At 42.5% G+C, this 26,372-nt stretch overlaps 4 protein-coding genes and 2 long non-coding RNA genes across 30 annotated transcripts in view; 1 reads left to right on the top strand and 5 right to left on the bottom strand.

The window, feature by feature from the left end:
* kcnc2 (potassium voltage-gated channel, Shaw-related subfamily, member 2) overlaps positions 1-2,981 on the bottom strand; it is a 30,426-nt gene extending 27,445 nt beyond the window's left edge. For 7 of the 11 annotated variants that reach the window (XR_015099216.1, XM_086103129.1, XM_086103124.1 and 4 more), the window contains exon 1: positions 881-1,194. The gene's annotated coding sequence lies outside the window, so the exon portion shown is untranslated. Of the gene's footprint in view, positions 1-880; positions 1,305-2,845 lie in introns of those variants that run through there. The other 4 variants (XM_086103119.1, XM_086103121.1, XM_086103120.1 and 1 more) reach the window with 4 other exon arrangements.
* LOC147186087 (uncharacterized) lies at positions 2,969-6,755 on the bottom strand. The gene is made up of 6 exons (XM_086103130.1): positions 6,459-6,755; positions 5,835-6,040; positions 5,011-5,080; positions 4,810-4,900; positions 4,591-4,694; positions 2,969-3,546 (listed from the first exon to the last, which is right to left on the bottom strand). Exons 1-6 carry the CDS (start codon positions 6,592-6,594, stop codon positions 3,206-3,208), a joined length of 948 nt encoding a protein of 315 aa, XP_085959256.1. The 5' UTR covers positions 6,595-6,755; the 3' UTR covers positions 2,969-3,205.
* Positions 6,756-7,296: 541 nt separating this feature from the next.
* On the bottom strand, positions 7,297-12,342 carry irak3 (interleukin-1 receptor-associated kinase 3). 4 transcript variants are annotated; one of them, XM_086103145.1, is made up of 12 exons: positions 12,093-12,342; positions 10,851-11,117; positions 10,706-10,770; positions 10,572-10,620; positions 10,333-10,481; positions 10,014-10,078; positions 9,814-9,928; positions 9,555-9,673; positions 9,260-9,458; positions 8,534-8,596; positions 8,267-8,431; positions 7,297-7,906 (listed from the first exon to the last, which is right to left on the bottom strand). In XM_086103145.1, exons 1-12 carry the CDS (start codon positions 12,193-12,195, stop codon positions 7,541-7,543), a joined length of 1,725 nt encoding a protein of 574 aa, XP_085959271.1. In that variant the 5' UTR covers positions 12,196-12,342; the 3' UTR covers positions 7,297-7,540. The 4 variants fall into 4 exon arrangements, with proteins under 4 accessions (XP_085959271.1, XP_085959272.1, XP_085959269.1 ...); XM_086103146.1 differs by having other exon boundaries at positions 10,920-11,117; XM_086103143.1 differs by having other exon boundaries at positions 9,260-9,673.
* Positions 12,343-12,633: 291 nt separating this feature from the next.
* Positions 12,634-14,472, bottom strand: LOC147186085 (beta-2-microglobulin-like). The gene is made up of 4 exons (XM_086103147.1): positions 14,249-14,472; positions 13,681-13,953; positions 13,413-13,450; positions 12,634-13,309 (listed from the first exon to the last, which is right to left on the bottom strand). Exons 1-3 carry the CDS (start codon positions 14,319-14,321, stop codon positions 13,437-13,439), a joined length of 360 nt encoding a protein of 119 aa, XP_085959273.1. The 5' UTR covers positions 14,322-14,472; the 3' UTR covers positions 12,634-13,309; positions 13,413-13,436.
* LOC147186084 (uncharacterized) lies at positions 13,901-16,975 on the top strand. 6 transcript variants are annotated; one of them, XR_015099221.1, is made up of 6 exons: positions 13,901-14,046; positions 14,763-14,881; positions 15,068-15,996; positions 16,091-16,197; positions 16,280-16,401; positions 16,627-16,975. It is a non-coding gene; the product is annotated as an uncharacterized LOC147186084 (long non-coding RNA). The 6 variants fall into 6 exon arrangements; XR_015099223.1 differs by lacking the exon at positions 13,901-14,046 and having other exon boundaries at positions 14,561-14,881; positions 15,068-15,086; positions 15,220-15,996; XR_015099222.1 differs by lacking the exon at positions 13,901-14,046 and having other exon boundaries at positions 14,561-14,881; positions 15,068-15,086; positions 15,166-15,996.
* Positions 16,976-21,149: 4,174 nt separating this feature from the next.
* LOC147186083 (uncharacterized) lies at positions 21,150-25,942 on the bottom strand. 7 transcript variants are annotated; one of them, XR_015099289.1, is made up of 5 exons: positions 25,526-25,941; positions 22,451-25,167; positions 22,091-22,356; positions 21,714-21,827; positions 21,150-21,489 (listed from the first exon to the last, which is right to left on the bottom strand). It is a non-coding gene; the product is annotated as an uncharacterized LOC147186083 (long non-coding RNA). The 7 variants fall into 7 exon arrangements; XR_015099288.1 differs by having other exon boundaries at positions 21,714-22,356; positions 25,526-25,942; XR_015099286.1 differs by having other exon boundaries at positions 21,150-21,827; positions 25,526-25,940.
* Between the last annotated feature and the right edge of the window lie 430 nt (positions 25,943-26,372).

Below are 26,372 nucleotides of genomic sequence, written 5' to 3'. Positions count from 1 at the left end.
TTCTTTTAAAGAAGCTGAGGAAACGTCGCTGTCTGCGCTCCATTTCTAATGCGCGAGGAGGAGAAAGTGACGTCTTAAGTTTGAGCACAACTCAATCAGCAAGGGGAGACAAAGCAGGAGGCTCGCCTTTAATTACACGCATCATTATTCCCCAGCGCAGCAGCTTTGTGAAACGACAGCCTCCGAGTAACCTAATTACTCATTACATTTGTTGTGATTACATCTGTGCGGAGTGAAATTAATAAAGATTTGAGGTTAGCGTGGGATATTTTTCAAATTATTGGACCATGTTGAATCGTGTTATGAATGCTGGAAGGGGTTCACGTTGAAGATTTCAACAATCAGAGGTCCTCCCCCCACTAGCAAACAATCCAGATGGAAAATTGAGGGAAGGGCCACATGCAAAAGTCCACAAAATGGCTGTGACCCCGGATGACTTTTTAGATCCTTTTTCGAATTGCTGCATTTTTAGGCCGACGGACCTCTGCGAGAGAAAAAGATAAATAAATAAAACGCGCATTCCGGTTGTATTACTCATTTTTTTCCGAGACGCGCTGCCACCCAATTCCATTTCAAGCAGGGGGGGGGGGCCCTTTTGGTGGCGGCGGAAAATTGGGCTGTTTCAGTGATTGACTAATGAGATCATTCATCACGCAGAATGAAGGCTGCGAGCCAAGAGACGGGACTCCCAAGTGCGCCCGGGCTGACGGGAAGAGGTAAATAAAATATATTCCAGGTGACCTTAACTTCAATAACCCATTAGACTCAACTGCAGTCCTTGGAATTCCTAAGTCCCTTTGGAGCAACCGTAGTGTCGTTGAAAATAGAACCCAGACTGAGTCTTCTTTTTTTCTCCCCCCACATCTTTGCGATATCTTACCTCTAAAAATAGAGCAGCCGGAGTGCTGATCCTTATCAGGAATCGCAGGGTAACATTTGGTCTGAAAGAAGAGATTCTGGGCCAATACGTTTTATCTGCTCAGCATTAAAACAAACTTCGAATATTCCACTCCATCTCAAGTGCATGACTATTAATCCTGTTGAAACATATTTACATCAGGGAGTGACAGAGCAAAAATGCCTGCCAGACAGAGAGAGAGAGAGGGGGAGTGTTGTCCTCGAAACTTGACCCTTTCAAGAGTGTCTAGAAGATTTAGTTATGATGAAGCGCGATACCTCCGCCTCACCTTCAAAGCTCCAACAATTGGAAGGAATATTTGTCATTTTGTGGACTTCATACGTGAAATTTTATTGGGTTTCTTCTTCTAACGGTGACGGCACTTTAACATCCGTTCCGAAAGCACCTAGCAGAATAAAACAAGACATGAACAGGCGGGATTAAACTGGAATCCCATTGGAGGAAACACTGAGCTGATTAAACGTGGCCTTCCTTAATGAGAGAAGCGACTTTGCGACCAATCCCACAACTTTGTTTCCATGCCGCAATGAGAGGAAGTCATTAATAAAACGCCGCATATCCAATTAGGAGTCCTGATTAAGGCGTTTGCTTCATTTCACCCGGCAGAACTTCTCCTAATTAGGTCACGTTTCCAATAATGTTGACAGGATACGATACGTGCTCGCCCTGTTAAATATTTTAGCATTCCCGTCACGCACAGATAACGGTTAGCAACTCGACGAGACGAGAAATGTATTTGGAACTACAGCGTGAGGGCAGATAAGAATCTTTTACCTTCTGGACTGGATATACAGTAATTGTGTTACTGTGGCGCCATCTACAGGACACAATGGGAACTGTCGTCCTGACCGTGTAGCGATTGAGGCGGAAGGAGACATCGATGGAAAAGGTGTCGCGACGGTAAAAGTTCATATTTTCTCCGATATTTCCCAGCGTTCAAAAAAAAAAACCAGCAGCTATATTTGAGCGCAGTGTTCAAAGAATGTAAAATATTGTATCGGGTCACAGTTAGCAAATTGCGTCGTATTGCTAAAATGGCGAATGCGAAAAAAAAATACACGTGAATTCATCTCAGCGCGAATCGACGAGAAATGTAGTAAAGTGATTCTTTTCTATTTATTTCCGTTCACGTGACACACAATGTATAGATAACAGAACAACAGGGGGCGACACAATCCAAATAAAACGGAAATTATTCAGGACCACTTTTGTTTTCGTTGAAAAGTCATTGAGGAAGTAAAACGAGGCAGATTCGAAAGACGAAATGTGAGGGGCCACCGTTTTGTTTCAAAAACTATTCATACCACGCCGTCAAATTTCACAGTCACAAAAACAGTCACAAACTTATTCAAAAGGACTTCAAGTTATGTTTTGGTTACCCCGCCACCCCTTCAGCTCCAGGGCTCCCCCTACAGTTCAGAAGTGCCGTTTTAAGACACCGTGGTCAAAGAAATTGTCATTTCGCCGCAGTGACTCAAAATGGCAAAAGGGTGCCCATTTCCTCAACTTCAACGAGTACTGGTCATCGATAAGGGGTAAGGCACTTACACAAATGTTAAGGAATATATATATTTTTAAAAATATCGTTTTGAGCTTGCGAGTGATGTCGACTGTAGGTGTGGTTCTAATTTATTCAATTATTTGGGGTGTGGCGGCGTCTATTCGAGCGGGTGCCATTATTTGAGGAAATTTGGTACGTCAACTAAAATTGTGTACCATTTTATTTTCCTCAAATAGTGGCCGCTGCTCCAACAGTCTCGGAATGCCAAACGGCAAATCGACTGCTCTCGGGTGGCCTTTACTCGGGCATTAAATCATTGTAATTTTTTTTTTTTTCCATTTTAGAGAAAGGGAAAAAAAAATTACGAGAATGCATTTGTTACACTTAAGCCCTTTGTCAAGAGAGAAGAAAATAAAAAGGCTTACCCATAATCGACGCCCGGTCTCATCGGCAGTTGTGAAAATAGAGACCCCCGGCCAGCTTGAGGAGCTCTGACAAATGTGATTAAATCAAAAATTTAATTTTGTGTGAGTCAGTATCATCCCAGCTTTAAAAAGGCACATATTTTATTTGTTTTTTAATATATGTATTGTTTTCCACATATAATAACAGCTGCTGATTGCACAGAAGACTTACTGCACTTAACGCTGAATCAGCAACAACTTCTAAAGTTTTTTTTTTTTTTTTTTTTTTTGGTGGACGATGAAACTGAATAGATCCACATTTTGGGACGAATATTCAGAGAATAAATAATCATATACGGTAAAATACTTCCTTCGAGAAGTTCATTCGGGTACATTGCGCCGCCTGAGGCCGCACGCCTGCCGCTCTTTGCCGCTCTCCTCACAGTTTGTGGCGGCGAGCGAAGGCATGAAATCAAACTCCTCGTCTCCTTCCTCCGTTTCCTCCTCCTCCTCGTCTTTTTTAACCTCCTCCGTTTCTTCTGTGTCGTCATCTTTCTCTTCCGCCATCTCCTCCTCCGGGGGAGGTTCCTTGACGTCGCCGGCTTCGGCGACATCGAGTGGCTTTTCTGAGGGGTTTTCGGCACGCGGGTCTCCGGCCGGCGAAGTCCCGCTGGCGCCCAGCGTCTCGATGAGGTTGCCCAGGCTTTGCTCAAAGCAGGCCTCTGAAAGAGAGAAATCATTTGCGGCGACGTTAGAAAAATAAGAAATTGCATTTCATCGAAATGTGGTGCACAATCGTCCCGAACCCCCCCCCCCCCCCAATTTAATTTATAGAGCACTTCAAAAGCGGAACGCAGACAGTTAAAAAATATTTAATTTAATCATGGCAAACTTTAAAGTTAAATATAACCGAACTTCACAAATGTGCTGCAATGGATTCAATTATTTAAAAAAAAAAAAAAAAAGACTAACATGCACAATTTGAACGCTTCGTGTAGTGATTTTCTACTACCACTAGAGGGAGTATGCGTTTTTTAAATGAAAATACAACAATGAGGAAAATAGTTGTTTTTACATTCACATTACATTAAAATATTGGTGAATGTGGACAATTAAATGAATTAAAAATTAATGTGAAATAATGCAAAATTCGAGAGAAGGAATTACGCTGGGCTACAAGAAAATTTAAGAAGAGGCTTCATGTCACTGTATTTTTTGGGCCAGTTAAAAAAAAAAAAAAAGATGGAAAACCCCATATTTAAAATTTGATTTATAAATGACATCACCATGTGTTGTCATTTATAGTTATGTTTAAAAAAAAAATCTACCTGTTGTTCAACCTGAATAGTTTTTTTGAAAAAGCATAAAACAATCTAAAAATGTTTACTTGCATCTCTGATTATTAAAATTACCAGTGTTATTTTATGACTAAAATTAACTATTTTACATAAACATTTTAACTTATTTTTCCAAAAAAAAAAAATTACAATTGATATTTTACTGTTTTTAGATTTTTTTTTTTTAATCAACACTTGGTTCCTATAAACTCCTATTTTGGTGCTACTTGAAGAGCAAAGTACTCAGTGTAAAAAAATAAATAAAAATTGAGAAAGCAACATTCAAATCAGTCAGCGGGTGTAAGTCGACTACATGCTTTCCATCGGGCACGGGTGGCGTGCTGCAACAACACGTAGCCGCCTTAGAGAGTCAAATAAGATGCAAAATGCGGCGTCGAGAGCGTGGACGTCCGCGACACTCGAACGCACCGTTCATAGGCGGGCAGTCCATTCCTCTCTTTTTCATGAGATCGCGGATGGTCTGGAGTTGGCTCATGATCTCGTTCTTCTGCTCCTGGGCCACCGATTTTGCGCTGGTGACGCACAACAAGAGACACGTTGGGTTTTTTTTTGTGTTTGACGCGGCTATGCAAACGTGGGTTCATGATCGTGTACATGTTATAAATAGCAAATATCCAACCCGCTCACCAGTTTGTGAGCGGGTCGAGCTGGGTGAGAATAGAATTCAGCATCCTTTCTGTTTGGGCGAGCCTTTGTTCCAGTTCGTTCAACTGGTTCTCTGTCGGGGGGGGAATATAAACACGTGTCAATTACTTGTGGTAAGTAAATATTGCGGGAACACAAAGAGAAAGTATTCCAATGGAAAATCGCAGCGAATGGAAACCACACCTGCCTCGGCCGACTTTTTGGCCCCTTTCGTAAATTTCTCCTTTTGTGCTTGGTCATCTGAAGACTTGATCTGCAGATGGAGAAGGAAAAAAAAAATCATAACTATTACATTTTCCGCAAAGGTAAATTAAACTATGATTTAATTTACGGCAAACTGGGCCCAACCGATGTGACTTTTCTTCGCCCGATATCAATTCCGATATTTAGCAGAAAATAATTTCGGCAACTGATTACATGGCCGATTAATTTCAAAAATACATAACGAATAAAATCAAAGTAATTACAGGCAGAACATAATACAGTACTGCTTTAAGTTCACACATGGACTTTTTTTTTTAACAAAATTTGAAAACGTGGATGCTCACCCAAAACTTTTCAGCACGTGGGGACTTACTGCACTCCATCTCCACTTTCACGTTGACGGTGGAGGACCATGCTACCGGAAAATTTGGCAACGCGACCGTAACACGGAACTCCACCATTGTCGCTGTAAATGAATGCTTGGCTGCGGTCACGCGCGGTCGCACAAAAAAACAAAAACAACAAAAAAAACTAAACTAAACAAAAAAAGGGAGACCTCATCAGGAAAAGACGCATTTTGGATTGGATGGCGTCAGAGCTCCCTCCAGTGGACAATGGCATAAAGACAACCTTCAGTGGTAAATTTGAAAGCATTTACTGTTTCTTTTGAAAAGGGCTCAAATCAGCCAATTTTAACGATTAATCGGTCAGGCCCTATTGAGTAATGTCACATGTTACGTCAAGAGAAAGATGAACGCGTCAATGTTCATTTCACTCGATTGGTGTTGCGAATTTGGGCTTACCTTCAAAAACTTGTATGCCGCAAACACTCCGACCCCAATGGCGTACAACGGCATGAGCGTGAACACGTAGCCCTTCCCGTTGTTGTTGGATTTGAATTTGTCGCCCTTCATCTCCTGCTCCATCAGTTTCTTCATCTGCTGCATGTTCTCGGCCGACTGATGTGAGCTGGGGTCTCCCATGCTGACCGGCGGACCTCGAAGCGCACCTGCCATGAAAATTGTGCGACCAGAACAGGGACAATGGAAACTCGAGTTTAAGCTTTTATTATATTTGTATAAGAAATGAAAAGTATGTCAGGATTAAACGAATATAAATTCTGTTTGTGATAAATGTGGAATTGTGTGAAATTTCGGGATTTTTTTTTTGAATGAGATTAAAAAAACGCGGATATCGCGATTTTTTTGGGTGGAATTATGACGTAAACAGAATGATGAGAAGTGGAGGAAATAGGTGGAAGAATATCATGGAATAAAATAGCAGTCAAAGCGACGTGCACACAGAAGATGTGCGTCACCAAGAGGAAGTAATTACAATAATAAGCCATTATTTAAAAAATACTGGAAAGAATTACACACACACAAAAAAAAACCTTTCGCATTCACACATTAATAATCTTACGTCACCTTTTCTGGAGTAGCGAGGGTCGAGCCTCGATTCCTTCGTCCCAGTGCCGACGCCGAACAGCTTTGGCAGGACTACAAACGTGAACAGCACCGCCGTGAACGCCAGGGCAACTTGTTGTGTTGTGGACAAGACCATCCTCGAACCACTTGTCCAACCGAGGTTCGGTCAAAGATAACGACCGTGCAGAAAACGGTATCAATGACTCAATTCAACGCACGCCCAGGTGGTTGTGGATTGGGAGGCCACAGTTGTGTTGACGACAAACTTAGCCCACTACCAAATCATCAACACTATTTCCGCTAAGAGACTTTTCGGAATTAAATTAGCAATGAACGAGATTTTTTTAATCTGGAAAAAAATCGGTGCATTCAGCATTAAGTAAGCATGTGTTCTACAAATAAATTATTCAGTAAGTAATGATTCAATTTATACTCAGTATCGTGAGCGTATATCGTTTTGTATTCCACATCTCGGCGTTATTTGATTTTATTTTGAAACGCAGATAACTAACGTTTCCCTGACAGCTGATGTTGCATTCAGGTTCAGTATAAAAATCGGAATTTATGCAATGCAATTGATGACGAGTTCTGAGCTCGTGTATTCCTGGTCATACAACTGACATAACAAATCTCAATTTAAAAAAAATATTATTGCAATGTTTTTCCAGAATAAAATATTCAAATATCACAGCTTGAGTTTTATTCATAGTGTTTATGTGTGTTAGAGTTATAAACGTAGATTTTGCATCTGCAAAATATATATATATACACAGAACCAATTTTCCGGAAATGTTGTAGAGGGGTGGTGGACACCATATTTTTCAAACATTTGCGAGGGTTGTTTATTTAGTTATTTATTTAGTGGCGACCTGTGTTTACTCAATGGGGGGGAAGACATTTATTTGTTCAAGCATCAGTGAATCACCGAGGCCACTAATTGATGATATGAGGTACATGAAATTCTATACTTTACTACAACAAAAAATAGCTTCATCTAAAATTGTGTCCAGAAAAAAAACACGAAAAACCTTTTAAGAGCTTATTTCACACCTTACAACATTAAAAAGAAAAACAAAGGCCGGCTACTTAGCTAACTCCGAGTTCGTACTGCTAAAACCATTCGCCCTGCAGTCCTCACAGGACAGACCTGTTTCAGCTTGGCAGCTGCATTGTACCGGCCAGCTTCCGTACGACGGATTTCCTTCTCCTTTGGTTTCGACATCCTCAGTCTCGGTGGCGCTTATGTACGTCACCTCCGACTGGCTGCACTCGCAGGGCCGCGCCTGCTTCGGCGAGCCGGGGAGGCTGCGCTGTTCGTCGTGCTCGACGGGGATGCTGGGTGACGGGCTGTGCTGGATGCCGATCGGGGCGCTGTCATCCAGACTGTGAGGGCGATCCAAAGACAAGTAGCTGGGAGGTGGAAGCAACTGACCCAATGTCTGAAGAACCTAAAAAAATAAATAAAATGCAAATGACATGGCCACAAACATAACAGTGCATCAGGGTTATAATGGTTGTAGAATTTTTATGATAATGAGTTATCTTTTTTTTTTTTTAATTGCAGAGTGGGTTTGTTTTTTTATTAGTTTTAATATTAGTTTTAGTTTTTGGGGGGGGAAAATACTTTTCTTAAAATTCATGTGATACCATAATGGCCAACGTTAAAATTCAGTAGCATAGTAGGCCTAAGCGTTCATCAAAAACAATGCAGGTTTTATTTCTAAAAGTATGTTTAATATGATTTTAACTAATTGTTACTGGCCCCTGACAGGAAAAAAATGATTTCCCAATGTACTTTCGGAGCTTACGTTCTCCATGCTGGGCCTGCTGGGGTGACTCGCGACGCATTGCAAGGAAAGATCCAGCAGACTGCGCGCCAAAGACGTCGGCCATCGACCGGCAGACGCATCCAAAAACTGCAGGCAAGAGTCCACGCCGCCGCCGTCTTCCGCTTCGGAGGTGAGCAAATCGCGCTGTTGAAAGGAGATGCAAATAATGACGTTCTTTTTTTGGTTTTTTTAAACTTGAATTTGAATAGACACACTGTTGCCGTTTCAGCCGCGGTCTTCGCTCACCAGCAGCGTACGTTTCGGCTGCTCCGCGACGACTTTGCGTCCTGTCACCGTTTCCATGACAACCTACGGGCAGGCATTACGGAAATGTGAAGGGGCGTACACAATTGTGAAATGCTGTCGTTTTGATTTGGGACTCTACAAACCATAAATTGAATCATGTATCATTAGGGATAGACTGCGGCTATGTTTAAAAATGCACTGATACCATGACACTGATAACACGGATAGGTTATTTTTTGGGGTTTTTTTTTAACCCTTTCATGCATCAATAATGATAACCTGTAACCTGATAACTTGATAGTCTGTCCACTGTAGTGGCCACTGTGCCTGAAAGGTTTCATTCTGTTAACATATTTTAAAAGACAAATTCAAACCACAGTATTGTCTCGGTATCGTGTGTAAAATTTCCATCCTAACCACAAACGCTTTGATTCGCTGTTGCTTTACCGAACAGCGTCCTGAAAACATTTTGCGGCGTCATTTCCTGCTATGTCAGACTGCTTGCACGCCGACAGTCGGTACTTGAAACTAGAGCAAAAGCGGAAGTTTAAACTGGGCTATTCAGTGGACCGTGAAACGTGTTGTATTGATATGAGGTGAAAAAAAAAAAAAAGGAAGTGAGTGTGACATTTGATGGGAAGATACTAACATTTTTGTTTTGGCAGTCGTAGTTATGACAACAACTGTTAATTTTGGTTGAATGACAGAGTCAATGAGTTACGTCACCATTCCGAAGCTGAAAACATCCAAACCGGCGGAGAGTTTGCCATTTCGGAGGTACTCCTCGGGGAGGTACGCCGGGTTGCCGTGGGAACCCGCACCCAAGGTGATGGTGGAAAGACGGTTGGCCGAATGAGGACGGAGTCGGGCCAAGCCGAAATCGGACAGCTTGGCTTGCATGGCGTCATCCAGGAGTATGTTGGAACTATGCACACGAGTCATATATTTTCTGTATATTTTGAAGAATTCCAGAGATCTTTTTTTTTTTTTAGGACATCGTGAAGCATAAGTAAGAATGCACCTGGAAAGATTCCCACAGATGACTGCGCATGGTTGGGCCGTATGGAGGTGATGTAAGGCCTTGGCGCTCCCGTTGATGACGGCGAGACGTTCTTGCCAGGACAAAGGGGGCCCACTGTTCTGTAGACGTCATTATAGTCTTTTAGTTTGCTCACACGTTAAAAGGGAGACTTCACATGTGCACACTTGTCGCAGTTATAATGAATATGATTTGTCCGGTGACTTGGCGGTTTCATTTAAGAGCAGCAAAATCAATCTACCTGATGATGGAGTCTGTGGAAGAGCGACCCCTTTGACATGTAAGGATAGACCAGACAGTAGCGCGTCTCATCGGAGAAGCAGCCCAACAACTCTAAAATGTTTGGATGTCGGCACCTGCGACACATCATAGCCGTTTAGAATCGGTCCTGCAGAAGATAGGCCAAGATTTTTTTTTTTTTTTTTTACCGATAACACGTACAATCGATGAGTTTCCATTTCCTTTCGAAACACATCCCACAGCTTCTTCCAGGATACGTTGTTTACCTGCAAAAGAATGATCAGATCACTCGAGCAAAACCGAAATTATGCTCAAAATAAAATAAAGACTTTCACTTCTGTTATCCGTTTGTTCAGCGACTTGAGTCAATTCTGGATGAAAAACGGATTATTGCGGCCTGATTTTGTGGCATCGTTTTATTTTTTATTAAATTGCGAGTTACGTCACACCGTTATAAAAATGGGTTCAAATGTCAACAGGGCATCTTAAGAACAAAATTAGGTGCCGTTTTTCCAGTCACCTGTTTGAAAAGCTTCACCGCGAATGTGTCGCCTCCAATCCGTGCCAGGTAGACGTCAGAGAAGCAGCCTTCCGAAATTCTCATTTCCTGGTTAAAATCTCTGGTTCCCGCCACAATGTTCTGTAAACTGATTTGTGGCTGCGGTTCTCCTGCAGACAATGCGCAAACAGAAATTCAGGATGTAGAAATTCTATATGTGAGTGACGGAATCATTCTGAGAAATGTTTTTCTTTACGTACTCGGACTCATTGTATCATGAGAATGACTCGTCTCAAACCCGATGGCCTCCTATAAAAAGAAAAGAAAAACAAAAAACAGTCCTCCAGAAACTTCTTTTTGCTGATTGCATCATTCTAGAAACAGTCATCATTACCCTCTTATTAGTTGGTGACAGATGTCCTGTGAGTTCGCATTTATTACTCAGGGGCAAAGGTGTCGCTGAAATATCAAATACAGACATTGAGTAAACAATGAAGATTTATGGTGACACAAAGTTAAGATACATTGAATGTACATACCATCTGTGCTTATTACTTGACTGATGTATAGCCCGGGTGCAGGAAACTTGGAAGCAGCATTTACGGTACCTTTGACTGCATAACACTGGTCCTGAAAGAGCTGCATGGCCCTGTAGTGACCCATGTCCTGCAGGACTTCCAGCAAGTCCTGCACTCGCGGGTTCTGCTGGGCCCAACACCATAGCAGTTCCTTTGTGGGACTGCGACCCCCTGCCTCAATGCGCTCGTACATGCGGACCTCCGTGAAGCTCGGGACGATGCGGGCAGCTGTGTGAAAGTGTAACAGAAGCTTAAACTTGTTCTTTTAAAAAAAAAATAATAATAATAATTTAAGGCTGCAAACAAAAGTGACGGTGTCCCACAAGAGTCAATCCTTCAACCAGTGTCATTTATACCATCATTCATATGGCAGCCATGTCCAAGTTTTGAAGATCGTCAAATACCCCGAGGGTGACCCAGATTCAAGACCAACCCCCCACCCACCCACCCACCCCTCCCCAAACAACTCCCTACCCAGTCCTAAGTCCCCTATGGACACATGGCTCCAGGGGGACCAAAACTTAAACAAGCCCGCTGCTCCAGTGGGTGCCACTCATAGTGTGTTTGCTGCGATGGGTCAAACTTCATGCTACATGACAAAAAGAACGTTTCTTTATCTGCTCCATATGCTTCCCTTTGGCATTTCATTAGAAACCATAACATGCAGTAAATACCCAATGTCATAGTTATTTCTACTTTTTAATCGCAGTTGATAATGTTAAATACTAGAAGAGTGGTGTATTTTTATATCAATGAGGCAAACCATTCACCCAATTTAAACAAATAAGCAGAAGTAACAGGCAGGAATGCTTCCTGTCACTGATAATAGATTTCTTCGTTACCTTTACAAGTGCTGCTACTATTACGGCTGCTAATTTGAAGATTGGCAATGCAATTCATTTTTCGATACCATTCCATGTGTACCTTAACGCATTTTATTTTGGTTATTTAATGATTTTAGTTATTTTGCATTATTATTCCAACCTGATCTATAAATGTGACTGTAAAGTGACAAAAGTACAAAAAAAATACTGATTATGCCATTCATTTTAAATGTGCTCATAACAAAAACGCCACGCCAAAATGCTTCCAAGTTTCCTGCCACCCTAAAACTTTCACATGTCCATTCTTCAAACGTAAAGTTTGACCACCGAAGCAAACATTTTGACACCAATTTTAATCGTAAAATGAATAAAAACTCACCTAGTCCGCGCCATCCATAGCGGTGACATCCCGTGTCCATGATTTCACAAAATCTTAAAATGACGAACGGGGGGACATTGTAGAGAAACGTGTTTGGGTCCATTTTAGACCGTCTCCGCAGATAACAGCCGTGAGTGTCACCCAAATTTTATTTTGCTTCTGGTGAAAGTGTGGAAATTCCCGTCCGCTCTCAGACACGCACTAGTGTAGTCATGCGGCGGCTTGCATGAACCTTTTCCGGTATGCCACCCTCCGGGCTTCCGTGGTAAACAATGAGTGACGTCACATCTGTCATTCGCTGAGGATGAAGGGGGGGGGGGGGCAATGTTTTTTTCGTGATTTTTTAAACCCTGAATTTTCAAGGCACATTTATCACTGCCGGAGTGGGGCTAATTTCAGCCCTGGAGCGACTTGGCTCGACTGGGGCCACTACAGTTCACGTTTTAATGAAGAAACACTATATTACACTTGTGTGTCAAAATAGCTTACAATTCCCTCGAACGAAATAGCATTCGATCAAAAATCAAGTTTACAAACGCTGTTGCATTCAAAAGCACGATCAGTGTTTATTTCAACATGTAAAAGAACATTAATAAATATATACATGCAATCGGGCAAATAAGGAGTGATATGCGAGTACAGTATACATAACATGGGGAAAGTAATTTTACACTGAAGGCACATTTACCAAACCCAAAATCAGCAAGATTACGCCAGAGACAACGAACTCCCTGTTTATACTCTTATTTTGTAACCTATTCACACCACTTCTGGCGCACTACTTATCCGACTGACGCTAACTTTTAGACAGCAACTGCAATCGTAGGAGGCGCTCCTACCATGCGTAGTTGCCGTTCTAAGCCTTTTAACGTGTTTTTTCTGTACAGACAAATTGTAATATAGTTACAGTTTAGTTGTTTCCAGTTTTGTATTATTTGTTTTGCTAGTTTTGGGATAAAAATGTCGACGCTTCCCCTGAGAGTTCGTAGTTTTTCTGTCCTCTACTGGCCAACTATGAATGGGCGTGATCACGTGGCTGACATTCCATCTTCGAATGTTTTTCGTTCTAAACCGGTTCAAGGCAGGGTGCCACGCCACTTGTCTGGTTCTGCTCCATTTCTTCTGAGAGGTATTCAGAATCCATCACTGCCAAAATGATATGTTCTTATCGGGGACTACTTTTTGTAATCGACCCTTCATTTCAAGGTACAGCTGACCTGCGGCAAACAAAGGGTTAAAAACTTGGTAAACACAACAAATATCAACAGAATTTGGGTCCATCATTTCAGAAATAATTTTGAAAAGGAAATCAGTGCATACCCAAAACAAGTGAGTGGGGAGATGTTACATGTCCGGTTCTGCAGAAAAAGATAATCAGAGTGTAAACAGGGTGTCTTATTTGACCTTTTGCGTGAGGTAAGTCCCTTCACTACCCTGTTTACTGAACTTTATTCTTATTTAATCACAAATCATAAAATCAAGTCACTGATTTCATCATATTGTGGCCGGCCAGTGTGGTTAATGATTTGATTCGATTACAATAAATATTCCTTTCGCATGGTACAGATGGTTGAAAATGCAAACGTACCCCAAACAAACTCCCTCGAAATCCCCAGGTGGGTCACCCGGCATTTGTACTTCTCTGTACTTTGGGGGACGAAGGGCACATATTTGGTCACGTGGAAGTCCCAGTCGGTCCCGAAGACCAACTCTGTCTGATTGGCCGCCTTGATCACGACCCCGTTTCTCAGCAGGTCCACTTCGATCACCGGCGGGTGGAATTGGCTCACGTGGCATAGGAGGGTGTTGTTTTTGTTGAACACTCCTAATGTCCGGCTGTACACCTGAACGACTGGTGGAGCTATAAAAAAATAACTACATTACTACAAAACGGACTGATCAATTTTCAAGGATCGATGGATCTGTTCCAATCGTTGACTCTTGCAGTCTCTCTGTATGTCTTCATATTACAATTATCACGCTTAAAATGATCGTGTTATCGATATTACCACATTATGCACGGCAACATGTTTTATCTAGACGAGAAAAACCCCAAGTGAATTTTAACGCGTGCCGAATCTGTTTACATAAAACAACTGAAACGACTTTTATTCTCACTCGCATATTTAGAAATAATTTTGAACAGATATACTTACAGTGTTTAGTCACCGTAAACTCCAACAGGCACAAAACAACGAGCACGGTCGCCCAAACCTTCGTATTCATCATTGTGATCACTGATTTGATTTAAAATTAAACGAGTAAATGAAAGTAAAATGCATAATTGTTGGCGAGCCGCGAGGGCGGTGTAAAGGTCGACTCGAACTCCGCCCACACGTCTGTGTACCTCCAAGTCGCCACCGTACAAAACTCACACTTGTTCACATGGTGTTCGGTGTGCCAAGCGGGCGGTGCAACAGTTGACTATAACTCCGCCTACAATTCGGCGCACCTTGGTACTTATAACATACCTCCAGTCCAATACACGGAAGTGACCGGACACTCCCATTTTATTCAACTTGACGTGTTTCTCACAATTCTTTTTTTTTCTTACTTTTTTCAATAAAGCTTTTGGGAAAAAAAACAAGTGATGACGTCGTTAGCGAAAACCTATTTAATACAATACAAAAAGCTGCGACTAATTGAACAAACGGTCTCTTTCACCTCCAGGGGGACGCCTTCACGTCGACACAATGACCAAAAGTTGGACAAATTCGACGTTTTAACCGTCTTTTCTTCCCTAACTTTTCACATTAATTCACCTTTTCAGCCTGTTCAACTCTTCCACGGTAAGTCGCCTGCAATTTTAAATGGCACAATGTTCGATTGAACTAACTGTCGTTTTGCAATGTTCTTTTTCCTTTCCAGCGTGCTGACAAGGTAAGTTGCCGGCGTTTGACAAACTGAACGCTTAAAGTTTTTTTGTCTTGTCGTTCTAACTTAATGTAACTTTTCACATTAATTCACCTTTTCAGCCTGTTCAACTCTTCCACGGTACGTCTCCTGCAATTTTAAATGGCACTATGTTCGATTGAACTAACTTTCGTCTTGCAATATTTTTTCCCCTTTCCAGCATGCTGAGAAGGTAGGTTGCTAGCGTTTGTAATTGTATCATTTCTTTCCACAGCTTTCGTCTCGAAATGAATGGCCAAATTCACTCTTGAAGGCTTTGAGATTTTTTAAGGGGTGGGGGGGGCTGTTTCTCATCCCACCCACTTATTTTCGGAGAAATGTTTTGAATTGTGAGGAAAAGTTCAGACAAGTTTTTAAATGTTTTTATTTTTTTTTCCAAAGAAAAAAAATTTAAGAAAAGTTTAAAGCAAAAAAAAAAAAAAAAAAACTTACAAGTTAAATGACTTGTTGGCCATCTGCTTTTTGTTGCCTGGTGAAGTCTTCAGCCCGTGGCAGCATATGTTGACCCAAGACAAAAAACAAAACAAAAAAAAAACGCCACTGGTGAGTTTAAAGTCACCTTGTGCCGCTAATGTGATGAAACCAACCAGCAGAGGGTGAAGAGACGTCCGTCTTCTGGGACTCTGACCAAGTGCTCTCACGGTTGCATGAGCAGGACAATCACCGTTTGGCTCAGCACCTGGAAACAAACAATATTGGATCAAAGACGGCATTGAGACGGCTGGAGTTTCGAGCATTCAAAGCCTACTGCTGACTAAGAAACTTGTTCAAGCTGATGGGATCAAGCCAAGTGTTGGACGACAGTCGCTGCCTGGTGAAGTGGACCCAAGAAAAAGGACAGAGTTATAGTGCATTTCTGGTGCAGCAAATCTGAAACAAGACACCCATCAGTGAGGAAGAGGACCTGGGAGGTGTTATGCAGGAATCTGACCATGTTGGCGGACTGCTCCTCTCCTGGATGGCGTCCTCCAGCTGACGAAACGGAAGCAAGGTAGCAGAAGCAAGAGTAAACAAAGAGCCTCACACTCAAAAATGTATTTCATGCAACAACGTTTTATTGCCATGACTATTTATTTCACTTGCAGGTTTCATGTCACATCGCAGGCCGGGGGGAGAAAAGATCCAGGCAGCGTGACATCACTTCTGGAAAACAGCAAGACACTAGTCGCAACATTCACTCTGCATGGTTTCTGTGAGATGCTGCAACTAGCGCCAACTTCTCCAATTCACGTTCCCCCAAAGTCAGTTTTTTTAAAACCAGTCTTTTCCAACAGAAGCATCAGTGGAGAAAAAGATCTACGGTACTTTTTGGGCCCGTCAACGCCAAGTTCTCCGCGACCGAGATGCTTTGGCGCCACCTGTTGGACAGAAGAAAAAAGTATACAAGCACAGAATGGTAAAGTTAACTTTTTGATGGCCCCGGGAGACACGCGTCGCAGTGCAGTTTGGGGGAACTGCAAAAGAGAAATTGGTTTAAAAAAATTGATTGCAGCAGCCAGTTTGTTTTGCAGTGTGCTCAAACCCAGCGGTCCCGAGAGACTCTCACCTCCGTGCAGATTTTGGGGGAACTGCAAAAGAAAAAGTGTTAAACGAAGTTCACGTCAGCCGTTTTGTTTTGCAGCATGCTCGAAGCCAGCCTCATTCGCCGTTACCTTGTTCCTGAGGCAGCGCTGGATGAAGTCAAGATGCCGTTCAACTGCGCACAAAATAAAATGTCAGGAATAGTGAATGTAAGTCATTTACGATGTCCTCACCATCCAGGAGCAAAACAGCAACTTGAGGCCAGACTGTCAACGTGCTTTTTCAAGCAGTCTCGAGAGTGCATTGAACAATCAGGTCAAGTACAGCACTAACCTTTGACATTTGTTGGTTGTGCGTTCCCACCTGAATAGATCATCACTGGAAGCCGCCTGCTGGCGTAGCTCATGGCCATTTTCTGAAACGCATTAAAACATGATATCATCATTGTATGCGCATGAGTGTTTTTGTCTCACCAGTGACAAGAGCGGGGCTGAGCTGAACACTTTGGCAGTGGCCTGCAACATGCTGGGTGGGCTGAAAGGACAAAGAAATAGTTAGCAACATGACATTAGGTAAGCTCATGGAAACAGCCCCCCACCCCCAAAAAAAAAAAAAAAAAAGTATCCAAAAGCTTTTTGCTAGTCAATTTGACCATTCACTTCAAGATGGAAGCCTGTGGACAGAAATGACAGTTACAATGTAAGAGCACAGTCTCAGTCAAATTGTGGAAATACAAACGCCGGCAACCTACCTGCTCAGCACGCTGGAAAAGAAAAAGAATTGCAAAACGAGTTAGTTTAATCGAACATAGTGCCATTTAAAATTGCAGGCGACTTGCCGTGGAAGAGTTGAACAGGCTGAAAGGTGAATTTATGTTAAAAATGGGGAAAAGTTAGGTAAGAAAAGACGGTTAAAACGTCGAGTTTGTCCAACCTTTTGGTCGACGTGAAGGCGTCCCGCTGGAGGTGAAGAGACCGTTTGTTCAATTAGTCGCAGCTTAAATAGGTTTTCGCTAACGACGTCATCACGTGCTGTTTTTTTCAAAAGCTTTATTGAACAAAGTAAAAAAAATAAAAAATAATTGTAAGAAACAAATTTGAAAGGAAAAAAGGAGGCAGTTTAGAGTTGATTAAGGTAAGGCTCGAACACGCACTCGCCGGACCATTGGGCTCGTGCTTAACCATTAGGCTAAAACCACTTTATGTTTCCCATGTTCGGTGTACTAGTTATACCTTTTAACGTTACCACGAGTCGGTGATACAATTGTTAATCTCAATAAATACGACCACAAACAAGAATTCTTCAAACCGAAGACAGTTGAGTGGTTAAAGACGTTATCTTTGGTTCCTTTGTACTCGTGTTCGAATCCCCTTTTATCCTCATCTGTACTTATGCATCCATCTGCTGCCGGCAGTGAGGACCGAACCCGAGTCGGCCGAACCGGAGGCAAACTTTTAGACCACTTGACCGTGCAGATTGAGTTTGTCAGCGACTTCAGAGTCCTACTTCAGGAGTCTTATGTATCCGCAGGACGATTCCTTAATAAATGTCCATAGTTGAACTCTCTTGAAATGAGTCAAAGTGCTTCGCCTGGTTAAAACGGCCAAGTCAAAACACTGCTTGTGTGTGCGCTGTGCTCTCAACAGTCTGAACGTCAATGAACGTTTGTTATTTTCTGAAAAAATGTGAATGAATACCGTTCAGGAATTCTTTCTTTGAATTGATATTAACACATTAAAACAGTGTATTCATATTCCCCATTGAGTTGTTTCCCTGTTCGTGTTATTCTGTCCTCTAGTGGTGATTATTAAAGTTAACGACTGACCGAACGAATGAAAAAGGAGACCAGCAAGACTTCTATCAGAATTTGATTTATTGTCCAAGTTTTGAAAACGCACAAGGAATTCACTCGTGGATCTATCTCGTGTGATATTACTTTTTGACAACTGCGTGACGTCACTATGGACCCGGAAGTGAAAGCCCGACCTAGAAAAAAAACCAGGAACTGTTTGAGTTGACCGGTACGTTCGTGTTGACATTGTTTTGTGTGCCTTCAACACACGAGCCAAGTTCTTTCCGTTGCTTTCGGGCTCAGTCAGCTCCTTTTTGATTGTTTACACGAGCAGAGGCGTTTGCAGTAAAGTAATGTCTCCACGTCGGTTGTGGACATTTTGTGCACAGGTAACACATGCGCGACTTCCAACACGTTTTCTCTGCATGCTCCTGTGAAAGCATATTTCTGTTTATATTCATGGATTTGTCCATCGAAACATCACATGCACCTGCTGGATCAAATAAGACAATGCAAATATTATTTTCTCATTCAAATTTATTTGACCACCTCTCCAAAACGAAAAACAGCTTGAGATGAAGAACAAATGCATATTGTATGTTTTTAATGCATTTAAGGGACACACACTGAACTATGTTCGATACATCGCAATTAGGTCATATTGGACCTTCCCTGGTGGACTTCTGATAACATTTGTGTGTTTGTTTGTTTTCTAGCGGGTTGCAATAAAAGCTGTGGTGATTAATCTATCTGTGAAAACAAAACAAAAGACGTTTACTGAAGTCATTGATTTATTTACAAGAGTTACAATCGAATATCTTCGTTTGTTTATACATGATGCTACCACCCGGTGGCTTGGATATCCAGATGTGAAATGTCATCTTGTGTTCCTCCAAATAAAACTGAAATAACCAACGATACCGGTGTGTTCGTTTTGTTCAAGTGAGCCTCTCACATCGACAAACAAAAACACGAAAGTGTGCATGGGGAACTCCAGCCCGATCAAAGTTTCAAGGAAAATGGAGAAGCACGAGGTGCTGGGTGAAATACTGCTATCATGTGGATAACTGGAGTAACTACACGCAGAGTGAGAAATGGGGTTGACTTCGAACTTCATGATCGAAAAGAATGATACAAGCCAGTGCCATTAATATAAGGCAACGACCTGGAACCGAACCAGGACCGTCAATACCAAACTCGTCGTCGTAGACCACGAGACCAGATTGGAGTTAAAGAGTCACGTAAATCATGAGCATTGGTGCGATACATAGAAGACTCCTGAAGTAGGAACCTGAAGTTGCTGAAAAACTCAATCTGCATGGTCAAGTGGTTTAAAAGTTTGCCTCCGGTTCGGCCGACTCGGGTTCGATCCTCACTGCCGGCAGCAGATGGATGCATAAATTCAGATGAGGAGAAAAGGGGATTCGAACACGAGAACAAACGAACCAAATGTGATGTCTTTAACCACTCGACTATCTTCGGTTTGAAAATTTCTTGTTTATTGGTCATATTTATTGAGATTAACAATTGTATTACCGGCTCGTGGTAACGTTAAAAGGGATAAACTGTACGCCGAACACCGGAAATGCCAAGCGGGTTTAGCCTAATGGTTAAGCACGAGCACTGTGATCCGGCGAGTGCATGTTCGAGTCTCACCTCAAGCAACTCTTTACTGCCTCCTTTTTTCCTTTCAAATTTGTTTCTTACAATTATTTTTATTTTTTTCTACTTTGTTCAATAAAGCTTTTGAAAAAAACAGCACGTGATGACGTCGTTAGCAAAAACCTATTTAAGCTGCGACTAATTGAACAAACGGTCTCTTTCACCTCCAAGGGGACGCCTTCACGTCGACACGATGACCAAAAGGTTGGACAAACGCGACGTTTTAACCGTCTTTTCTTACTTAACTTTTCCCAAGTTTTAACATAAATTCACCTTTCAGCCTGTTCAACTCTTCCACGGTAAGTCGCCTGCAATTTTAAATGGCACTGTTCGATTAAACTAACTCGTTTTGCAATTCTTTTTCTTTTCCAGCGTGCTGAGGTGAGTTGCCGGCGTTTGAAGTTTCTTCTTAGTCTCGTCGTTGCTAGCTTTTGTAAATTAATATCAATTCACGTTTTCAGGCTCTTCCACTGTAAGTCGGCTCAAATTTTAAATGGTACGATGTTCGATTGAACTAACGTTAAGCAATATTCTTTTTCCTCTACAGCGTGCTGAGTGGTAAGTTGCCGGCGTTTGACAAACTGAACGTTTAAAGTTTCTTTTTAGTCTCGTCGTTGCTAATTTTTGGAACTTAACATTAATTCACGTTTTCAGGCTCTACCACGGTAAGTCGCCTGCAATTTTAAACGTGGCACTATGTTCGATTGAACTAACGTTCTGCAATTCTCTTTTTCCTTTCCAGCGTGCTGACAAGGTAAGTTCCCGGCGTTTGACAAACTGTACGTTTAAAATTAAACGTTTTCAGGCTGCTAAATTCTTCCACGGTAAGTCTCCTGCAATTTTAAATGTGGCACTATGTTCGGGATTTTTTCTTTCCAGCGTGCTGAGCAGGTAGGTTGCCGGCGTTTGTATTTCCACAATGACACTCTGCTCTTTGTTGTAACAGTGTCATTTCTGTCCACAGGCTTCCATCTTTAAGTGAATGGCCAAACTGACTCTTACAAAAAGCTTTTGGAGACTTTTTTTTTTCAGGGAGTGGGGGGTTGCTTGTTTCCATGAGCTTACCAAATCTCATGTTGCTCACTATTTCTTTGTCTTTTCAGCCCAATGCCAAAGTGTTCAGCTCAGCCCCGCTCTCGTCACTGGTGAGACAAAAACACTCATGCGCATATAATATCATGTTTTAATGCGTTTCAGAAAATGGTTAAGATGAGCTACACCAGCAGGAGGCTTCAAGTTGATGACCTATTCAGGTGGGAACGCACAAACGTCAAAGGTTCGTGCTGTACTCGACCTGATTGTTCAATGCACTCTCGAGACTGCTTGAAAAAGCACGTTGTCAGTCTGGCCTCTAGTTGCTGTTTTGCTCCTGGACGGTGAGGACATCGTAAATGACTTGCATTCACTACCCCTGACATTTTATTTTGTGCGCAGTTGAACGGCATCTTGACTTCATCCAGCGCTGCCTCAGGAACAAGGTAACGGCGAATGAGGCTGGCTTCGAGCATGCTGCAAAACAAAACGGCTGACGTGAACATCATTTAACACATTTTTTGTTTTTGCAGTTCCCCCAAAATCTGCACGGAGGTGAGTCTCTCGGGACCGCTGGGTTTGAGCACACTGCAAAACAAAATGGCTGCTGCAAACATTTTTTAACCAATTTCTCTTTTGCAGTTCCCCCAAAGCTGCACTGGGACGAGGGTCTCTCGGGGTCGTCAAAAAGGTAACTTTACCATTCTGTGCTTATTTTTTTTCTTCCTGCTTCTGTCCAACAGGTGACGCCAAAGCATCTGTTGGTCGTGGACTGGCCCAAAAAGTACTGTAGATCTTTTTCTCCACTGATGCTTCTGTTAAAAAAGACTGGTTTGAAAAAACTGGCTGGTTGTTGCAGGTGGTGGAGGAAACGTTGCGTCATTATTAACGTTGTTTAAGATGACCCAAAATGCTGACAAGCTTAAAAAAATGTACATATATATTTTTTTGACTGCAGAGAGGCTTCCAGTTCAAGTGCCATGGTGGACTCTGCACCCTGACCACCAAGACGCTGGGCAGAGAAAATTTCTACATTGCACATAAAATAAAACAAAGTCCAATTGAAACCATTGCTTACCTCCTGTTTGTGTTTAGGCTTGTCCACTGTGGAGCCCTCTGAAGCGGTTGGAATTTATTATTTTTTTGGCCGGAAGGTGGCAGACTTTGGGAGAAGAGGAATTGGAGAAGTTGGCGCTGGTGGCAGCAGGTTTCATCTCACAGAAACCATGCAGCGTGAATGTTGTGACTCGTGTCTTGCTGTTTTCCAGAAGTGACATCACGCTGCCTCAGGAAACTGTCCGCCTGGATCTTTTCTCCCCTCTGGTCTGTGATGTGACATGCAACCTGCAAGTGAAATAAATGGTCATGGCAACAAAACGTGGCCGCACGAAATACATTTTTGATTATGAGGCTCTTTGTTTACTCTTGCTTCTGCTACCTTGCTTCTGTTTCGTCAGCTGGAGGACGCCATCCAGGAGAGGCTGAAGCAAACTTTGGAGCAGTCCGCCAACATGGTTCGATTCCTGCAGTAGACCTCCAAGGTGCTCTTCCTCACTGGTGGGAATCATCTCGTCTCAAATTTGCTGCACCAGAAATGCACTGTAACTGCGTGTCCTTTTTCTTAGGTCCACTTCACCAGGCAGCGACTGTCGTCCAACACTTGGCTTGAACAAGTTTCTCAGTCGGCAGTAAGCTTTGAATGCTCGAAACTCCAGCCTTCTCAATGCCGTCTTTGATCCAATATTGTTTGTTTCCAGGTGCTGAGCCAAACGGTGATTTGTCCTGCTCATGCAGCTGTGAGAGCACTTGGTCAGAGTCCCAGAAGACCGACGTCTCTTCACCCTCTGCTGGTTGATTTTTATCACATTTGCTGCACAAGAAGGTGACTTTGAACTCACCAGTGGCGTTTTTGTCTTAGGTCCACATGCTGCTCCACTTCTGCTGCCACGGGCTGAAGACTTCACCAGGCAACAAAAAGCATACAGCCAACAAGTCGCCTAACTTGTAAGTTTGGTTTTTTTTTCTTGTCTTTTTTTTTCTTGTCGTTTTTTTTCTTGTCTTTTTTTTTCTTGTCTTTTTTTCCTTGTCTTTTTTTCCTTGTCTTTTTTTTCCTTGTCTTTTTTTTTCTTGTCTTTTTTTTTCTTGTCTTTTTTTTTCTTGTCTTTTTTTTTCTTGTCTTTTTTTTTCTTGTCTTTTTTTTTCTTGTCTTTTTTTTTCTTGTAAAATAAAAACATAAAAAAAACCTGTCTGAACTTTTCTTCACAAATGAAAACATTTCTCCGAAAATAAAAGTGGGTGGGGTGAGGAGGAAGTGGGTGTGGCTATGCAAATCAATGACCAGCAAGCGATCTGATTGGTGGGCTCTCCCATTTAGAGGCGGGGCTATGCAAATTCAGAGGCATGCATCAATTTGATTGGTTGGTTTTGAGAGTGGGTGGGGTTATGTAAAATGAAAAAATATGCAGCTCACTGATTGGTTGATATGTTTTGGGATGGGCGGGGCTACGCAAATTTCTCAGCATGCTGCATTCTGATTGGCTGAATTTGAATGGGTGGAGTCATGCTAATGAGAATAAAATAAGGCTAATTAACATAGTGGGCATGGTTATGCAAAATAGGGGGCACTGATTGGTTGGAGGAGGGTGTGGCTATGCAAATTTATTAGCATACTTCATTCTGATTGGCTGGATTTTGAAATGGGTGGGGTCACGTTAAAGATTTGCATAAATCCCAGTAAATTAGCATAGTGGGCGTGGTTATGCAAAGTGATCAATGTGAGCAGCCCCCTGATTGGTTGGCTTCTTTCGGGGTGGGCGTGGTTATGCAAATTAATTAGCATACTGCCCTCTGATTGGCTGGATTTTGAAATGGGCGTAGCCACATTACACATTTGCATAGATTCCGGTAACTTTACATAGTGGGCGTGGTTATGCATATCAATTAGGGTGTTTCGGTGGGCAGGGCCATGCAATTACATTTTGCATGCCACGTTCTGATTGGTCTTCCCCTTGATGGGCAGGGCTTCTTTTCCCATTTTTAAGGGCCTTGCAGGAATGGCAACTGTTTTTCTGGAAGACGTTCGGCCTCTCGTCCGAGCAGACTTCGTCGATCGATGCTCAAGGCCAGAAAGGGCGAGCTGTCCTTTCTGGCGTTTGCGCACGAATCGAGGAAGCCTGCTCGGACGAGAGGCCAGACGTCTTCCAGGACAACCCCAACAAGTCCGGTTGCCATCCATAACAGGGCCATTTCAAACTTGGTGAGCAACGAAACACGGAGACTCCAATTGAAAAATATATTGACAAGCATTTATTTATTTTTCTACAATGTCTCATCCTTTTACCAACAAAGCTTGACTAAAGTTCCACACCGACACAAACTGACCGGCAGTACATTGAAGCCAGCAGCAGAGGACCCCATGTTGTCTGCTTGAGGAAGCTTGGACTGCACAACACTGACACACGTGGAGGCAGGCAAGAGCATCACTCACCGCTTCTGAACATGTGCTTTGGAGAAAATGCAATATTTTCAACAATTTGGGAAAGCACAAGTTCAGAAGTGTTGAGTGATGCGTGCGCATGTGTCATCCAGTCCATGAAACTGAGGTGAAAGTGCACTGAAGTGACATCACACACCTCCTCAAGCACACAAATTGGCACTCACCGCTGCTGCTTTCTTGTACAGCCTGTCAGCCAGTGTTGTATGTCTCACTTAAGTCACACACAAACATTTTGTCGCTGTCATGTGACAATCACAGATGTCCATTTTTGTCTTTTGAACTTTTTTTTTCCGTTCAGACAACCGATCAATGTAAAACATTTGAAATTGACAAGATGGACATTTGTGTTTTTCACAGGACAGCAACAAATTTGTCAAATCCTGCTCCGACTGACCTAAAACTTTACATTTAGTGTTGTGCCACCACTATCAACAATTGCAGCAAGTTTCAATCAAATCAAAATCTGCTTGGTTCAATTTTTTGAGTGATGAAATGCCTTAGTAGCACCACACACACCTCCTCAAGCAGACAGCATGCTGTCCTCTGTCTCCAAAAAATGCACACACCTGTCCAAAAGCAGGTTTCCATCATTGTCGTGCAGATCCATCCATGTGCTGAACACTTGAGTCAGTGGCAGCAGTGTTCATCCCTCCTCCAGCCTGTCAGGGAAACGAACACAGAGCGATGAGTGAGGTTATTTGCATACGCGTTGGGCAAATTTGCATAAATCGGCCCGGCTTGCCAAACAACACCCTGAAAGTATGCCAACACTCGCAATTACCTGTCACTCATTATGACATTTCATGTTATTTTTGTTTTTACGACGGGCCGTCTGTTCATTCTTTTTAACAAAAAGAAGAATTCGCATTATGTCTCGTGAGATTGTGGAAACGAACCGAACGTTTTGGTCTATTCGCACTACCACGCTAAACAGAAGACAATGTTTCTGTTTTTAACATTGAAATGTTTTTTCGAGGGGCATCCAGCGAAAACGAGGAAAGCTGGAGCATGCGTTACCTTGGCACAAGTCGCCACTTTTTCACGGAGACTGACAGCAACCGACGCTGAGACAACATTCCTTCTTTGTGGTCGTCTACTGCGCACGTAAACAATACAAAAAACGCCTGACTTGGCGCTAACGTAGTTAAACTAACTAAGCTCACGTGTTCGAATCGGGAAAAACAACATTAGCAAACAAGACGCCAAGACAAGCTAATGCTCGTTTCCGTTTCCGGTTCGTGTTTATGCGTTTGGGGGTCGGACATCGAAGACCGACTTGAATTATTTCTTCAGCTACGATGTGGATGAAGACTCGGGCATGGGCATCAAATGAGTTGGGCGATATGGCTGTAAAATGAATAATTTGATTTCTTTCTTCTCGGCAAGAATTAAAGTTGGCATTCGCCGTTTGAAATCGCGACGTCGAGATTTTTTTTTCTTCGTCGCGGGATTTAAAGGCTGACCGGAAGCTGTGAGGTGAATGACGTCAGTCTTCCTGTTTTGTCTCCCTCTGTTGGCCATTTTGTTTACAGTCCTCTGGACTGGTTGTACCTGGGAAAGTAAATTCCTTGTGTGTTTTTCAGACTCGTGCAATAAATCTAATTCTGATACAAGTCTTGCTCGTCTGCTTCCTTTGTCGTTCAGCCAGTCTTTAACTTTGCTTTTGGGATTATCTTTGTTTCAAAATGGCTGCGCGGGGCTCACAAAGTCGTGTCGGGCGGGGGCCTTTCACGAAAGAATTGGCCCCTGCGAATAATCACCACGAGATGGCATACGAACACTAACAGGGAAACAACGCGGAATATAAAGACACCGTTTCAACGTGTTTTCATGTCAATTCAAAGAAAAAATTCCGAAACGACTT

Source organism: Hippocampus guttulatus, chromosome 22 (assembly GCF_054856545.1).
Source record: "Hippocampus guttulatus isolate MCC_2025c chromosome 22, RoL_Hgut_1.0, whole genome shotgun sequence".
In the NCBI taxonomy this organism is placed as follows: Eukaryota; Metazoa; Chordata; class Actinopteri; order Syngnathiformes; family Syngnathidae; genus Hippocampus; species Hippocampus guttulatus.
The sequence above is the reverse complement of the archived record's forward strand: the minus strand, read 5'-3'. Positions and strand labels throughout refer to the sequence as shown.

Bases quoted from the DNA above. Each gene is read 5' to 3' on its own strand.
- LOC147186087 (XM_086103130.1), bottom strand. From the start codon at position 6,594: ATGGTCTTGTCCACAACACAACAAGTTGCCCTGGCGTTCACGGCGGTG. The intron at 6,041-6,458 runs GTGACGTAAGAT...TTTTCATGGCAG, and splicing joins CCCTCGCTACTCCAGAAAAG to GTGCGCTTCGAGGTCCGCCG. The intron at 5,081-5,834 runs GTAAGCCCAAAT...CTCCATCTGCAG, and splicing joins CGGCATACAAGTTTTTGAAG to ATCAAGTCTTCAGATGACCA.
- irak3 (XM_086103143.1), bottom strand. From the start codon at position 12,195: ATGGACCCAAACACGTTTCTCTACAATGTCCCCCCGTTCGTCATTTTA. The intron at 10,079-10,332 runs GTGACTGGAAAA...ATTCTTTTGCAG, and splicing joins CGGTGAAGCTTTTCAAACAG to GTAAACAACGTATCCTGGAA. The intron at 9,674-9,813 runs GTAGATTGATTT...TGACGTCTACAG, and splicing joins TCCACAGACTCCATCATCAG to AACAGTGGGCCCCCTTTGTC.
- LOC147186085 (XM_086103147.1), bottom strand. From the start codon at position 14,321: ATGATGAATACGAAGGTTTGGGCGACCGTGCTCGTTGTTTTGTGCCTG. The intron at 13,954-14,248 runs GTAAGTATATCT...ATTTTTTTATAG, and splicing joins GTTTACGGTGACTAAACACT to CTCCACCAGTCGTTCAGGTG.